We start from the raw sequence: 16727 nt of genomic DNA on the forward strand, positions 1-16727 counted from the left end.
CTAAATGCATGTCTCAGCTTTTCCATTGTACTAGTGAAAGGTCGACAAATTGAACATTCTTAAAATGCATGTCCTCAGTGTAACCTCCTTACATTCATTCTGTCCTGCACAGGGTAAAGGTATTGGCGTTGGCATCGGCTGTATCCTCGGCATGTTTCCTCTTCTGTTCTTCAAGGACGACGATGAGAAGAAAGAAGGCCAGAAGGAGGCCAAGGACAAGTCACAGTCACCTCCTGCTGCATCAGCAAGCAGCAAAAACTGAAGCTGTCAACTCACCAGAGACAAATACTATGTGGAATCCATTAGTATCCTTCAAACTGGGACTAACTGGCCTCCACTGGTGGACTCCATACACTCTAATCTAACAGATACTTTACTTTGCGAAGCCCAACCAAACTATCAAGGGTATTCTGAGGAAGATTTTAAATATGATTTGATTGTAGACTTTGAACTTAAGCACAGAGACCGGGCCATCTCTCGAGGACACGGGAGACTGTTGATTCATTGGACTGCTGCTACTTTACCCTTTGCACCCTAACCTCACCTTGTTTTGACTGATCGGCCCAGGCTAAATCTTATTTATCCTAATGCACACTACAGTGGCCTCTTTACATCCTCCAAGTCTCTTGAGTGGAATACAAGCATCTGACACTATATGAATTAGTTGGCATGTACAGTAATTGACCAAAAAGATAATATAATACTATGGAACCACGCCAAGGAAACAAAATGCTGTCAAACCTCATTCAGGAATTAAAGTATCTTACATAGCATTTTGACATTTTTCATTTTCTTTAAGGTTCCTCATTTTCTGTTAGAAATCCTGACAACTGCTATAGGAAAATCTAAACAAGGAGTGGTAAACAACATGGTTTGTAGACTTTGGTGTTCCCTACTCACTTCTACTGGGTGGTGAGTATAGTAAAGAGGTAAATATAATCCACACTTCATGAGCACCAGTCAGCTGTTTGTAACAAGACAGCAGATGAATGGGCTGTAAGCTGCTAATCACCAACAACAGTAACCTGTTTGATCCGTTGGATACTGCATGACACCAAGTTGATGCAGTTCTTAAAAAAAAACACATCATTAGCTCCTGTGAGCTGTAAAGAGAGAAGGACAGAGGTGAAGGTAGAAGGAGAGAGAGTAGCTGTGGCACAGACATAAAAGATGCTAATACTGAACCAATACTGAGACCTCAACTGACCTTCTACTGCCCTCCACTGGTTGAGAGTCAGGCAAAGTGTTTTTAAGTTTTATTTTTTGCATTCAGCTTGGTAGAATTACCGTAATCACAGTTGAGTTACACTCAGAAACTGAGTAACTCAGATTCAGCATCTCTGGCTATAGTTTGTCACTTTTTCATCAGCTTATTTTATTCTTAAATATTGTTCTCTATTTGATATATCAACAGTGGAACACAGAAGTATGAAGGATAAGACACAGTCATCTGACCAACTCTTATTATGCTCTTTAATTTATCTTTCTTGAGTGTTTTTGTTGCAGGTCACTGCAAGCTGAAATCAAAGCAAGGAAGGAGTGTCACAAAATAGAAAATCTGTTTATTTTGTTATAATATTCAGACATGTATTCACCTATGTTTTGACTGTATATTTTTTTAGAACAGTAGGATACAGTCTGTTACTAAACTCGAAACTTAACACATAAAGGAGGCTTATTCTGTAAAGGACTATAATAGTTATTTATGACGTGGGTTAAATTGTTCCTGCACAAGTGATAAAAATGCAGAAAATGTACGAAGAATTTCAAATATTTATGTTGTTATGGTTTTGGAGCTGATTGCCTGATTTCCACCTTGCATGTGCTGTTAATAAAACATTACCGTATTGTACATGTTCACTTGTAAGAATAATTTTAAAACCTTCATGTTATAAAAGTAAGCATTACAGCAGTATCTGAATAACTAAAGTGGATCAAATGTCTACAGTGAGTATAGAAAAGAATGACCTCTTTTCAAAATAAGCTGTTTCAAAGACTGTAAGGAAAACACAAAAAAATTGAATTATTCCAGCTAGATTCAGTCCATGCAGGGCGTGGGTGGCAAGGTACTTTCAAAAGATCTCAGGGACAAAGTTGTGGAAAGGCACATGTCAGGACATGGGTACAAATAGATCTCAAAGCATTTTACCATCCCCAGGAGTACAGTTAATAAATAATAATATAGCATAATAAACAAGGTGTTTGGTACTACTACACCTGTGCCGGGGTCAGGCTGTCCCTGTAAACTGGATGGTAGAGTAAGGAGGAACCTGGTCGGAGAGGCTACACAAAGGTCACTGAGAAGGAGTTACAGGACTGCATAGTGTACATGTGAAAATAATATTACTATTGCCCCACAAGTCTGGGTTGTATGGGAGGGTTGCAAGAAGAAAAAAAAAACACTCCTCAGATCTAAGGATCAGATCTAACATTAAGTCTCCTTTGAGCTTTGCCAAGTAGTACCTGGAAGATTCTGGGGCCAAATGAGAAAATCAGAAATTCAACTTTTTGTACAGAAATGCCAAATGCCAAACCTGCAGTAAACCATGGAGGCAGTAGCATCCTGTTGTGAGGACATTTCTCTTCAGCAGGGATTGGGGAGCTTGTCAGGGTAGCAGGGGAGATGGATGTGGAAAAGTACTGTCAAAGTCTTGAGGAAAACCTGCTGCCCTCTACCAGAAAGCTGGAGCTGGGAAGAAGATTCCCCTTTCAACATGAAGAGGAGCCAGTGCACACAGCCAAAGCCACCACAAAGGTGAATGTTGTTATAACCTGCATAAAGATGTGAATGGAAACACACAAGCTGGATTAGCACAGAAAAGACCAAATTGTCTGAGCAGTTTTTTTTTAACTTAAGTATATTTTTGTGGCTGGTAGTGGTAATGAAAGTAAGGATTTCTTATACTAGTAGCAACTTGTGTACCTGCATTGCATCATTAAATTGCCTGTCTCACTGTTTTAATACTATCAAGTGGATAGTATTGGTGAGAAAATATCTTTTCAGCGTCAAAATATTGTAATTTGGGGGCTATTATCATTTATCCTCAATTCATTCTGCACCAAAGAGCTACAATTTACAGAAGCCTAGAGCTGATGCATTATCTAGAATTAATGTAATTTTGTCTTTGAAAAAAAAATGAGCCGGAAAAATGTTAAAGCTGACTTAGAATTTCCACCTCGGTTTGTTAAACGCTGTACAGTACAGCAACTTCAGTAGGACCTTATTTTACATTTACTAGTATTTTTGTGTACTTCAAGCTGGATGCCTAAGTTAATTGTGACCTTAGTGCAGTAATTGAAAAGTCGCTGTTGCATTAAAACCTGCAAAAGACCAGTTTTCCAGGAGGCTTTAAGTTGGTTATTGTGGAATTTGAGTATCTGGGCTGCTTTTACAGGCAGAAACTGGCACATGCTTGTTCTGTTCTCCACTGCCAGATTAATTCTGAATGTGCAGTCATTCCTCTCCCTCTATTTAACACAGCGTTCACAGAGGTACTTTTTACCAAAAGAGAAGGCCCTTAAATTGGCTGCTGGCATTAGTTAATGTAGTGGTAGACCAAGCATTTTTGTAGCTGCTTGTACTGTATCTTAATCTGTCTCTGTGCTTATGATACAGTATATACTGTGCATATCAGGCATAAGCTTTTTCCAACAGGTCTTGAAAATCTACAAAGTCTCTGTACATTGGTTAATGTTCCAAGTGACCTGTAAATACAATAGAGCAATCTAAAGAACATTTTAGTGTCCTGTAATGATGGGCTACTACATAACTGTGGCTTTAGTTAAAGCATTTTATAATATGCTCCACATACTGGGAACATAAAGGTGAAACAAGGAAGAGTGAGGCAGCCATTTTAGGAAAATCACCAAAGGTAAAACAGCTTTGGAAAAACATTTGTTTCACTGAAGCTTTATTTGTTAAACAAATTTTTATAATTAAAACTCCTTTCCCCATTTAAACAAAACTAAAACAGAGCAATTGAGAAATACCACACAGACACACTCTCTCTCACTCTGGACAGTTGATTGCACACACATTTCCCAAAAAAATAAAAGACATTTAAATTAGTATCAAGTCATTCGTATAGCTGCTCACTCTGACAATACATTCATACTGTATATTGCTCATTACCCTGCGCTGAAAACACAGGCAGACATACAGTGCCATGGACATGTTATAGAAAACAAAAAGAGTTTTTTTATTATAGCAAAGGAGATAGCACTTTTACTTACACACACACACACACACACACACACACACACACACACACACACACACACACACACACCTTGGGGAGTGCAGGTGCAGTCAGTGTTAAACAATGGCTGTCATGGGGACTACAGTAAGTGTATCACCATCAGCATTTAGGATATTCTTCCCCCAACTCTAAATGGTAATAACTACAGGTCCCCAGAGCAATCACTATTGACAGTTCATTTACTCTGAGAGATGTGCAGTGAAACATAAAAATAACCAAAAAGAATTTTAAATCACTCAAAAATCACACCAGATTAAAACATTAGGCCTTTGTTCTAATTCAAAACAGATGGACAAGAAACTAATATGCAGTTTGCCACCTCCCACCTAAAATCTTGAGGAATTTAAGTTGATATGTAAACTGAACAAAAAGAATTAAGTCCAAAATATTTTATTTTCCAAAATGGAGATTAAATTTTAAAAAGGTGATAAAATATAAGACAGAGTCTCAATGTGATTAAACAGATATACAAGCTGTTAACTATACCGAAATTAGGCATTTTATTAAGGAACTCAATGCTTCACCCGACACATTACACAAAATATTCTTGGAATGCAGACGTTAGAAAACCTCATTATAGCCAACCAACAGCTATAGCTAAAAGCTAACATGCTAGCCTGCACCAATTGGCGCCAATAATAACCAAGCCACTGTGCTACTTTCACAACTTCCCGTGCTCCAAAACTTTCACAAGTAATAATGCCTTTATAATGAAAAACAGAATAATTTATTACTTAAAAAAAAAATAAATAAATAAAAATTTGTGAAGGTGCCTTATTTTTATTAAGGTCTAACTAGAAACATTCGGGTTTCTTAACTTTAATTGTGCAAAGTGAAAACAAGTATAAGATTATGGATTGTGAACCCCCCTCCAAAAAAGTACCTATGTAAAATATACTTTGGATGGGTGGTAATGAAGTTGCATTGGAAGAAGCAGCAGTTCAGCAGTTTCAGTTTCCACCTGCCTAACTTCATTACTTACATCAGAGTTAAAAACAGCACAACCCACCAGTAGATGTCTCTGTTAAATCAACCTGCAGCTGCTGATAAGCTCTGACAAACGTGCAGTTTTAAAAGAACCACAGAATGAACATAGCGCCATGTCAGCGGTGCCAAAAAACACATTTGGATCATTTCTTTCCTCTTGCAGTCACACTTTCCATTCTTTGAGTGTGCAATGGTTACCTAACACAAAGAGTCACTTCAAATGCATTTCCTTTCAGTTTCATCCCAACTTTTTGTTCAGTAGATCTACAATGTTAGAACAGCTATCCAGCACCATTCATTAACACTAACACTTTAAGAACTAAGCCAATCTTAAATTTCTCAGTGCTTTTGCACAAAAAAATTCTTGGGAAAGCTCGAAATGATAAATTCCTGTAAATTATTGCCACTGATTTACATTGTGAATTCTGATTTATGCCCATTACACACTGTTTCATCCTTTGTCACAATTGAACGTGCAACACAAGGTGACATGCAGAAAAGCCTGCTGGCATATTCTTTAAATAGGAGATAACATGTCCTTTATCTTGACATTGGTATATTTAAAACCCAGAATTACACATACAAATTATTAATCTAGAAAATAGTGAAATCTCCTCACCTGGAGGAGCAGCCACTCTGCCTTAAAAACAAAAATCAGAACAAAAACACTTTAACGGTAATGGTTTCACTAGACAGTTTAAGAGTTGGGTGGATGGAAGTTGTTTTTCAAGTGGCTTTCCACCCAACCAGTTAATAACTAACAATGGGGAAAATACAGATAGTCCATGGAGTTTTTCATAAAGAGATCCACACACAGAGCCTCTAAAAGAGGATGGTGGAATGTAAAAAAGGGAATAATGGTGTCTCTTTCTCTCACACACAAAAACACACACAGAGTGAGTGCAGTGGGTACACAGGCTCTCTCTCCTCTTGGTATGATCTTTTGTTGTGGTCACACAAGGGCGGCTTTTGTATGCCATCAAGTACAAGTGTGTGCATATTTGTTTCCTAGGGTCTGTTTTATGCATGAGTTAGTTACTGTGTGTCCTGGTATTTGTGCCCCGTTTATGAGCTGCTCTCTCACTGCGCTGGCTTAGATCTCACCATTCAGCACAACAGCACTGATATTGGAACGGAAACAGAGTGAACCTCCTTTCTCTCTTCACACTGTTGTTGTAGCAGCGAGCAGGCTGGTGTCGAGATTGGCCCAAAGGGGGGAAAGTAGAGTAGAGTTATGGAGATGTTCCCTTTGTGTCCCTTTCCAGTCTGAAGGATGAGCTTATGATTGATGTCCAAGTCTTGAGATATGGCATAAAAACTTTTCCCAACTACATCCAGTGCCATACTGTTGGGTCATATCCTGCATAGAGTTGTACCAGTTTTTTTTTTTTTTAATCTTTCCGAAAAAATAAATAACACATTTTCCTATTTTCAGTAGACCGAGTGCCCTTCGGGATATTCACTGGTCTTTGAGATAATACCATGACCTTAGACCCTGGTAAAAGAACATGAAGAGGGGCTTTTCAGTCTTCTTTGTCATTGTTATTGGAGTGAGCAAGCTGGCAATGGGCTGAGCACGAAGACGAGGGGGAAGAAAATGTTTTTGTGGTGGCACAAGGTTCCCTGGGTTTGTGTTTCCGATGCAGGGCGATCGCAGCCAGAATGCTGATGAAGTGCATGTGGAAGTACATGGACCTAAGAAAGAAAGGCAGAAAAGCTTTTGTAACTCTCTTATTAATATACTATGATCAGATATACTTGTCAAGAGGGAAATAAAGAACTATAATGAAGGAAGACCAAAGAGGAGATTTATGGATGTAGCAAGGGAGCAAATTAAGTTAGTTGGTGTGAGAGAAGAGGTCTACAATGACATTTACAGACACGGGCAGATGATAAACTGCATAAATTGGGCTTAAGATAATGACAGCAAGGTGGGACATACCTGTAATAAACCAAAGTGGAGTCCACTGCAAGAAGTAGAAACGGCATGACAGTGTAGCAAATGGCCAGCTGGGTGGCTGCCCAAGTTAAGATGTCATAAGCAAGCTTGAGGCCTCTGCAACCCAGGAAATAGTGGCGAACAGACCTCCGTATCTGGTGGGGATATACGACCAGAGACATTTTAACATTTAAGCATAGTTAAGCTAAAGTGTTGATAATCTAGCTCACATGATAACAGTGACAAGTTACAAGTTCGCAGTTACAAGTTAGCAGGTATAAGTTTTTTCCTGACAATTCCAGGTTTTGTTTGCGGTTATAGTAAGAAAACTGGGATGCAAGGTTTTGGGAAGGTTTAGAAGTTAATTAAACCATCTGAATTGCAAAAGTGGAATAAAAGGAGACGAGAATACTTACAGCTCGTGCTGCCATAGTGATGGGGATGGCGGTGATAAAGGTGAAATAGTAGCCTGGATAAACACCATGCCACAAGGCAGATAATAAAAAGGTCAATGCCAATCTGTGCTTGGGGGCTCGTTCATAGCACACTCTGAAAAGATCGGAAACAAGTTCAAAAAAGTTATAAGAGTCCAATGCAAGGTCCAGTAAATATATTCGGACTGTAGTAAAGCTAAATTTGCAGCACTTACGTTTTGAGCCAAATCCCTGTTCGAATATTCCAGTTGTCTATGAATGTCTTGAAGCTGGTTGCAGTCTGAAAAATATCCATAAATATGTATAAACACATAAAAGTACCTGTTAATTAAATACGGACACTGTGTTTTAAAATAAATACATTAATAAACAATAATAATAATAATAATAATAATAATAATAATAGGGTGACACACTGCCATACCTCAATCCCCAGGATGTTAAGGTTGCATATGAGATCCCAGGATGGCATTCCGTTTTCATCTATCCCAGAGAATCCATAACCTGCCGCGTTGTTGACTGCATCAGCTATCAGGACAGCAAGGACATATGGAAAAAAATACAATTACTTTCACAATTAACTTCAACAGCAACAAAAATGTTCCCATCATATTAACAGCTGACACACACACTCACCTAGTGTCCAGGCAAAGTAGAATTTAGGTCTTGCTGCTTGTATGGAAAAGAAAGCATAAGTGAGTCGGGTGAGGAAGGGTGCATGTTTGACAAACTGAGGGTCCACGTTGTACTTTATGGGCAATGACCGTGTGACAATTAGGAAGAACAGCATGCAGCCACAGCAGACCAGCAGCTTTCGACAGACAGCGTTCTGCAGAGAAAATGGAAATGATCAACAGTGATGGAAACATAGACCAGGGTAATGAGTGCTTAATGATATGTTTGTCAGAGAGCATCAAGTTAATTTCCAGATAATACAGGACACCAAAGCAGTGACAGAGTATTCCGTCAAGAAATGATAGGAAAATTCTTAATAAACACAAGACTGAAACTAGACACCCACAAAACAGCTGGACTAAACCAGAGAGAGACAGGCTTAGATTTGGGTAAAATCAGCAGGAGCAGCAACCAGATATAAATTCAGAAAATTACCAGAGGTGACAGGGCCAGTTTCTTATTATAGCCATTCTGCCCATTGCATCTCCCAGAGTGCTGCTTGAGCCTCCTGCTGATGTGTCTGCCCTCTATGAAGTCTATATAGTCCCTATAGTCACTGCATGGTCCCACCAAGACACTTAGAAAGTTCAGATTGTAACTCAGGTACTCGATAAAAGAAGGTCTCACACTGCAAGAGAACAATAGGTGCAATAATTGTTAGAAACAAAAGAGGAAATACCTTCATTTACAGTATGATAACTGATCACGTCAGATGAAATGCAACTGTGGTGCTATTTTCATCTAGGTTGAGTTGAAACATGGGAAAAGCATGCCATATAGTTTTTCATAAAAACGTAAAAGTTACATAAAAAGTAAACATTCTGTGAGTGATGAAAAGTGACCAAATTTTATTCAGAGAATAACTAAACATTGTAAATGATCCTTTGCTTTGTTTCCTTTGCCCATTCAAGTTATGTACTTGAAAATCAGATTGAGTATCAATACCTGGCTATGACTTTTAACCAGTTCAAAAGGAAATAATAACATTAAAAATAAAAAAAGCTTTTTAATAAGTTATAATTTATTGAAAAATTTCACCTGCAGAAGTTGTGTCTACATTGCTGGTTAAGCATGTATTAAAGCTTGTACAATATATCATATTTACAATACAACAGAATGTAAGAAAACTAATAAAATCTAACATGGAACAGTCAAATATAAAGCCGCAGGGTTTTCATACAAGAACAAGACATTTTCTTATTTCCTTTTCTATTTTAAAACAGCATGCATGGTACAATAAATAAATATAATATTTTTGACATGCAGACAAATGTAATATTTTCCATGCATTATTATGATTTTTCCAAATTCTCAGCATGCTTTTTACATGAACAAGCTATTCACCATGATTGCATCTCCTTGTCATTGTCCTTCATGGCTAGAGGAAAAGAAAGAGTTATTTATTCTTTAAATAGGGTGTTAAATCAGACAGAGCCTTTTGTGCATGCATACTTGGACAAGGAAATTGGCTCCAGATGCGTAATCAAACGTAGAGGGTAAGCTTTATGCACCTAAAAAGGCACGTTTAAAAAGGAAAATCAGCTAAATCAATAGGAAGAAAAACGAGAATCACATTAGAGGCCTCCACTTTGATTATTTACAAAGCACAGTGTTCTGCCATGTCAGCAAATGCTTTGTATCCTTAGATTTCACACAGCATATTGATACAGAAATGACTTACGTTACAGCCAAAAGCTTCTGCTCTGGGGTCAACTGTTCAGAGTTTTTACACATGCCTGGAAAACAAAGGATAAAAGCATCAAAAACTCTCCTTGGAAACTTTTGTCTTTTGTCAGTTTATTAATTGGTCTTTTCCTCCCTTATTGCAATTTTATCTAATTGGGCTTTTCATGAAATAATTTTTACATCACATGGTAGGACAAGTACAGGTGTAAAATAAATTCAATTTAGCGCCTTCAGTTCAATGTTTTTGTGCTTGATGACTCACTGTCACGGACGATTGAAGGACTTAAATGTATATGAGCCCTTATTCTTTTCAGTCACACTCATGGTTTTCCTGTTTAAACAGGTTATAAACTCTGCAGTGAAAATGCATGTTAAATGTTGTTTAACTTTAAAAGCATTTTGGCTCCACGTATAAATGTCATGCCCACATCTCTGTGCATTTAAATGTGTATAGGTTTGTTTACATCCCAATCGTCTGTCCTACCGTCGTGAATCTGGAAAGCCAGCGTGGTGATCTTCTGAGTTACTATCATCAGAGGCCTAAGCAGAAAAAAAGCAGATACATGAAATTTTTGTATTGAAATTGTAAACTGCTGCAGGATTCTTACCTGAATTAAAAAAAAAAAGACACATAGTCATAAATATAAGTCAAAAGTGGAGACATGTCAGCTCAGGGAGCAAGGAATATTTGATTAGACAAACTAAAGACACTGTTACCCAGAACAAGATACAATATACAGCATTACAGTGTAAACAGAGAAGGAATAATATCCAATACAATGTGTGTAAAGTAACTCATGTTGTGGTATATTTCTTTTAAGCCACAGCTAAACTTTCTGCTTCAGGAATGCCTACCAAACAGTGGTGCAAGTAAAGCGGCGGTGGAGGCACATACAGTCACTTTGACCAGACCTTTTCCTAGTTTTATTCACAGATAGAGACCTTTCTGTCCCAAGAATGTGTGTGTGTGCAAATGTATGAAGACACACGCACACACACAAAGTGTGTGTGAGTGGCCTGCATTGTGTCCACAATATGGAAAACCAAGGCAGAGTGGCTGGCTGTGCGGCTGGCACTGCCAGCTCAATGAGAGATGGCAGTTGGCTTAAGAGAAACATTTAAAGTGTGCCAGTCCGTATAGAGTTGGAATAATACATAGGATTTTCAAGTGGTGTAGTGTAAGTTCAGCTGATTTGCATTTGAAAAACAAAAATCAACTAATGGAAATGTTCATAGACAAACAGTAGAACAGCACACATATTTTTCAGAGGAAAGCTCTAGATTAGCTGAGTGAAATATTTTTATGGCAAATCCAACACAAGATAAAAAGAGAACTTTCATTCACAATGAAGAGGAGGAAAATCCAAAAAAACAAAATCAAGACCTTTGCTTGACCCGATTATGTTTTTTAATCCTAGACAAGCAGTTTAAGTAGCTCCACATGTACGCTACTCTAAGTCTGTAATTCACATCTCTCTAGTCAAGGCTTAAAGAAACTGGATCTCTAATTCTACCTATGACCATACCAAAGGCTGACTCATAGACATGGCTGCTCAGCACAAAAGGCACATGTAGTGCAAGTGAGTCAGCCAGCAAAGTCATCCACACTAGATCTGGGAAGAGAAGTTGCTGGATAAAAAATGTAGCCAGCAAAGTCAACTGTCCCCTTTAAAATCACATCAGCACACAGAAAACACCATTACCCATTTTATCTGGTATCAACATTTCTTTTAAAGCCACATTAGACATTACTCAAACCGCATGTATTGGAAGGTCCATGTTTAGTTTTTCTGGGAATCTTAGGATGTTCTCTATATGAGATATGTTTCAATGTTAGGAGACCAATGTGTCTTTATCAAACCAAATGCATGTCACTAATGGGAAAGTAGCTGTGGAATGCAGTTGCAGTTAATGCTAGTGGGCAGTTCTGATTTCCAAATAGTGCCATTTTTGATTATGCAATCTTCCATTTCTGAAATACCAGTAATCCCAGAGCACTTCCTATGATAGGAAATGTCACTCTGCTACTCTCTACTGTAAGCGTGTGTTTATGATCATTATAGCATTCTAAAAAAGGGCCATGTCAAGATCGCGAACACACAACAATTTTGCTGTTTACACAACAAAGTTACAGTTGCCAGGAGGCAGTGAGAACCTTAGCTCTCTCTGGCTGGACAATGTCATCTGTGAACAAATCGCACAGCTACTTATTGACACAAGGCTGTGGCACTGGGGACTGTGTTAGCGGGGCCACACGGTGTGGAAACTGTAACTGATAACAGAGGAACTGCTCTGAAACTGAAATGACTAACAAGCTGTCCACAGCAAGGTGTGGCAAAGAGAGGGGATAAGAGATGAGGCAACTGAGTGATTGAGTTGTTCCTTACCCAGAGAAGTCAGTGGACAGTATACCATAGTTGAAGATGAATACTCTGCTCACTTGGCACACTGTTAGATAGCCCATAGCTGTTGCCATAGAATACCTGTGTGTGTAGGAATGAACAGGACTAAATTAGACAAAAGCCCATTGAGGTGTTATACCTGTAAATACTACCAATAAATGTTTTAATCCAAATTTATCCTGTTTATAGTGTATCTCTCAATTTGTGTGCAGAATAACATCATGAACTGCCATGTAAAACTGCTTGAAGCTCAAATGAGTACATAAGTATTTCTGTATGTCAGGGGAATATTCAACACCAGGTTCAATTACTGACAATGAAACTTGGCAAATTGATTTTTGTAGCTGTGCACTGTGGAGTCCTGAAATTGTCTTCATTTATTATTCTCACCCTGCACCACTGCCAAAGAGGCTTGTAATTTAGTATGCATGTTTAACTTGGATGAAGTTGAAACTTCATTTCCATCTGTACACAGCAATCAAGGTTTTATCTTCTTCTGGGGAGGGAGAAGAAATTCCTTTACACATGAATACCAAAGCAACCTAGACAAACTTTTTTTTATGTTGCTCCCTACAGAGGAAAAAATACAAATAAATAAACACATAGTTAGGCCTAAGTGTGAACTGTCATACAAACACAAACTATTATAAACATGTAGGTAATTTCACAAAGCTACACTATATACTATAAACATAAATGCAAGGAGAAATAAAAGGCACTTAAAACACACACACAGTGCTACTGCTTAGATCTGCCGGACTGGTCTGGCTGGCGTGTCGGGCTGCCTTTTACCTGACGTGCCTCACATCTTTCAACAATAGTAGTTCAAGCCACATTTCAACATGAAGAAAGTGGGCGGGGTGAACTGCTCTAAACTGGGAATGTATGGGAGGGAGGGACTGAATGGAAAAGTCTGATGGAAGAAGCAACAAAAAAATCTTTTTTTTTTTTACTGTTAGAAATTGCTTTACTACAAAAATAAATTATGACAATGGTTTTCAATATCTACAATATGCCATCTGCCCACTCCACCAAACACAGATCTTTGACGTAAAAGGTTTAGGGGCTGATCTTGTCGGACAAGTTTAACAACAGTAACTACAATTGCACCAACACCATGGAAATGAGAGGCTGCTATGGCAGCAGATCTAAAATCCAACTGCTGGCATGCTGACAGTCAGACAGGTCACTATATCAGATCACGTATATATATTTTTTTTAAAGGTATACAACAGCAAGTCTTTTGCCTATAATACAATTTCACAAATTCCCTTTTGAAATTTGAGTGACTGTCTGCACACTACATAAAACATTTTGTCTTCCTAAGATATTTCCCATCCCAAATTTTAATCTGGGTCCCCTTTTAGGTATGAAGACAAAGACTTACTTGTGTACATTGTTGACGTCAGCTTTAATCATGATCAAGTAGCACACAACCACCACAGACAGGATGTGAGCTGAGTACCTGTAGAAAATTACCCATGTGATGAGAAAACATACCTCATTAATATTAATTGATTAATACCATCTTCTCAACTTGACTTGCTACAAAACAGCCCTATAATGTTGCCTATGAATCCTTTCACTCAAATGTCCCCACAAACTGTGTGTATCTACTTTATTGTCTACATTGTCTCTCTTAATGTCAACATCTTCCTATAACTACAAGTCTGTGGCTTTGTTACCATTCAGCACTCGACAGCCCTGTCTATGTGTCAGAAAGGTGGACATGGGATTGTTAAGAGCTGTTTTGTGGTAGTCTACAACAACACACAACATGTGACACATAATAAACTTTTGATAATTAAGTCTTTAGACTCAGCATAGAGAACATGTATGCATGTAGCATCATGTGAGTGAAAATGAATAGAGGTCTGTGTTTCAGTACCATCCAAAGCAGAAGATGAGAAAAGCGATGCCAAGGAGAGCGGCCACAGCATGCTTGACTAGGGGATTGGCATGGCTAGGAGTGAGGTAGAGACGAAACCAGAAGGCAGCCACCAGGGCAAATAATTGACAAGCCAGGAAATTCACCTGTGTTGGAGAAAGGCAGATTAGGGTAAAAAAATAAAAATAAAAAAAAAGATAAATTAAAGATAAATATTTTAGATAAATGACAAAAACAAAAGCACCACAAATACTATTTTGTGCATTTATTATGAGACTGAGACAAGATTAGAATGAATGAAACATTTGTTCCATCACCTAAGAGGCATAACGTTGCTTTATTTTGTATTTCGTTTGCCGTTAGATTGGTCCATGAAATAACTGTTAAAGAGCCAACTTTATATCTTTACCATTGAAGACTTCAGGTACACAATAACACTTTGTGCATTAAAAAATAAACTATTTTAATCTATACCATTACAGCCACAATGAGGGCGTGGGTGACTTGAGGAATCAGTGTCTAATCACTGCCTCCCTAAGTCACACCACGTTAACAAACCATCCATTCATTCCCAAGACATCATAGTTTGGGAAAGTGCTCTTTTATTCCGTCGACATATTCCCATCACTGATGTCCCTACCTGATCGAGGGGAAAGCCCGTATATTCGCTGACCGGCAGCAACCACTTGGATCCAGTGGTTTTAAAAACAGTGTCCGCCCGCTCGCCCATCCTGCGTAGTTGTTCTGTCGCAACGCCTCGGTGTAATTCCAGGTCTTAGTTCTTCTTATTTTGTAAGTATTTTGTTACTACTGTACTTACTGTTTTATGTGACTGAAATACATTGTGTGCTTAAAAAAATAAATTAATTAATTAAAAAAATAGGGGAGACCCGTGACAAGTCAAACTAGTCTAGAGTTTGACAGACCAGATACAGCACTCCCAGCTGTCTCTCCTCCTCCCACTCTTCAGTATCACTGCGGGCACCTTCTTCTTCTTCTTTTTTAGGGTTTACGTGCATTGGCATCCAAGGTTTTTCTTTATTAGCGCCCTCTTCTGTGCGGTTGGCAATTGACTTTACATGTGTTCCTGCATCTTCTATGGAATATGGATCAGACTATTTTCCATACACCTTAGCTCAGGGGTCACCAACATGGTGCCCGTGGTAGCCCTTCACATTAATCGGTACTCAAGAAGTAAGTTTCAAAAAGGTTGGTGACCCCTGCCCTAGCTTCTATTAAATTTAAACTTTTTAAATTCTCTAAGACAATTTTGCTTCCTATTTAAAAGAACAAACAATTACACTGACTGCTATGTATAGTTAGGGGAACTATTAGTCATATTTATGGAAATAAGCTTGTGATTTGTAAAAAGTAGTTTACTTCACAGGTCAGCTTCCCAATTCTAATCAAAGTCACAACTTCATTTATAATGTCAGGACAAGATGACGTGATTCTCTTCTATTTAAGGAAATTAAAGCCGCTGATTCAGAGCAAATGAGAGCTTTACTTGGTCTGATATCTTTCTATCTGATAGCTTTTCAGTACAATTGCAATCCATATTGAAGCAAAAACAGAAACACCATCATATACCAAACATACACCAGATACACCAAACTCATGGTCAAACCTTTACAACCCCATTCGCATCCCACCAAACTCATGATGTTTATACTTTTACTATACTTACAATTCTTTTAGCTATACAATTTTAAAGAACTTACCTTACATGAATGACCCAGATACGTGGCTCATCAAACCAAACACCTAGAAATTTGAGTTCCATCACCCTTTTGGAAAGCCATACAGATACAGTTCAAGATAGGATACTTTTTAAATAAAAGCCAAACTCTTATGTATTCGGGCCTTTTAAAACCCCATTTAGCTGCCCACTCCTCAATAGACCTCAGTATTTTCTGGACCTGTTTCTGGACTGGTGTACTCAGCAACTCCTCTTCATTGCCAAATAGCTCTGTCATCTGCAAAGTGGGATTTTGCAAGCCCACTTGTAATTTGTAGCATGTGTGTGTTGTATAAGGAGATAAATGCCCTCACCCTAGACCATGAGGGGACCATGAGCTCAGCTGCTAAGGCAGTTGACCACAGACCACTAGGTCAAGGGTTCAACACCCGGTCCCTCCTGGTTACGTGTCAAAGTTCTTGGGCAAGACACTGAACCCTAAGATGTATGTAAGCACCAAGTTAAAGGTTAGGTGAAGACCTTGCATGGCCAACAACACCATTGGTTTGTGAGTGTGAGTGTGAGTGTGAGTGTGTAAATGTATGAATGAAAAGCAAAATGTCAAAAGGAACAGACAGAAAAAATATTCTTCTATAGGAATCACAAAATTGGCCCATGAATTGTTACTAATTGATAGAATCTTATACTGAATTAATGGTGTTTCACTTTAAATGCCACCACTGTGCTCATTCTTTGCAAAAAATGTTAATTTTGTTTCA

General features: G+C 38.3%; 2 protein-coding genes across 3 annotated transcripts in view; one reads left to right on the plus strand and one right to left on the minus strand.

Moving 5' to 3' along the window:
- LOC137130394 (transmembrane protein 65-like) overlaps positions 1 to 4055 on the plus strand; it is a 30066-nt gene extending 26011 nt beyond the window's left edge. For both annotated transcript variants that reach the window (XM_067510496.1, XM_067510495.1), the window contains exon 8: positions 113 to 4055. In XM_067510496.1, coding sequence (XP_067366597.1) covers positions 113 to 262 — 150 coding nt within the window. In that variant the 3' untranslated portion in view covers positions 263 to 4055. The remainder of the gene's footprint in view (positions 1 to 112) is intronic.
- Positions 3637 to 15246, minus strand: mboat1 (membrane bound O-acyltransferase domain containing 1). Its single transcript, XM_067510494.1, has 13 exons — positions 14911 to 15246; positions 14271 to 14416; positions 13770 to 13847; positions 12368 to 12463; positions 10465 to 10520; positions 9976 to 10030; positions 8730 to 8922; positions 8256 to 8448; positions 8044 to 8147; positions 7835 to 7899; positions 7602 to 7734; positions 7189 to 7340; positions 3637 to 6941 (listed from the first exon to the last, which is right to left on the minus strand). Exons 1-13 carry the CDS (start codon positions 14998 to 15000, stop codon positions 6770 to 6772), a joined length of 1533 nt encoding a protein of 510 aa, XP_067366595.1. The 5' UTR covers positions 15001 to 15246; the 3' UTR covers positions 3637 to 6769.
- Between the last annotated feature and the right edge of the window lie 1481 nt (positions 15247 to 16727).

This window comes from Channa argus, chromosome 7 (genome assembly GCF_033026475.1).
Source record: "Channa argus isolate prfri chromosome 7, Channa argus male v1.0, whole genome shotgun sequence".
Lineage (NCBI taxonomy): Eukaryota > Metazoa > Chordata > Actinopteri > Anabantiformes > Channidae > Channa > Channa argus.

Bases quoted from the DNA above. Each gene is read 5' to 3' on its own strand.
- mboat1 (XM_067510494.1), bottom strand. From the start codon at position 15,000: ATGGGCGAGCGGGCGGACACTGTTTTTAAAACCACTGGATCCAAGTGG. The intron at 13,848-14,270 runs GTACTGAAACAC...AATTTTCTACAG, and splicing joins CTCATCTTCTGCTTTGGATG to GTACTCAGCTCACATCCTGT. The intron at 8,148-8,255 runs GTGAGTGTGTGT...CTGTCCTGATAG, and splicing joins CTACTTTGCCTGGACACTAG to CTGATGCAGTCAACAACGCG.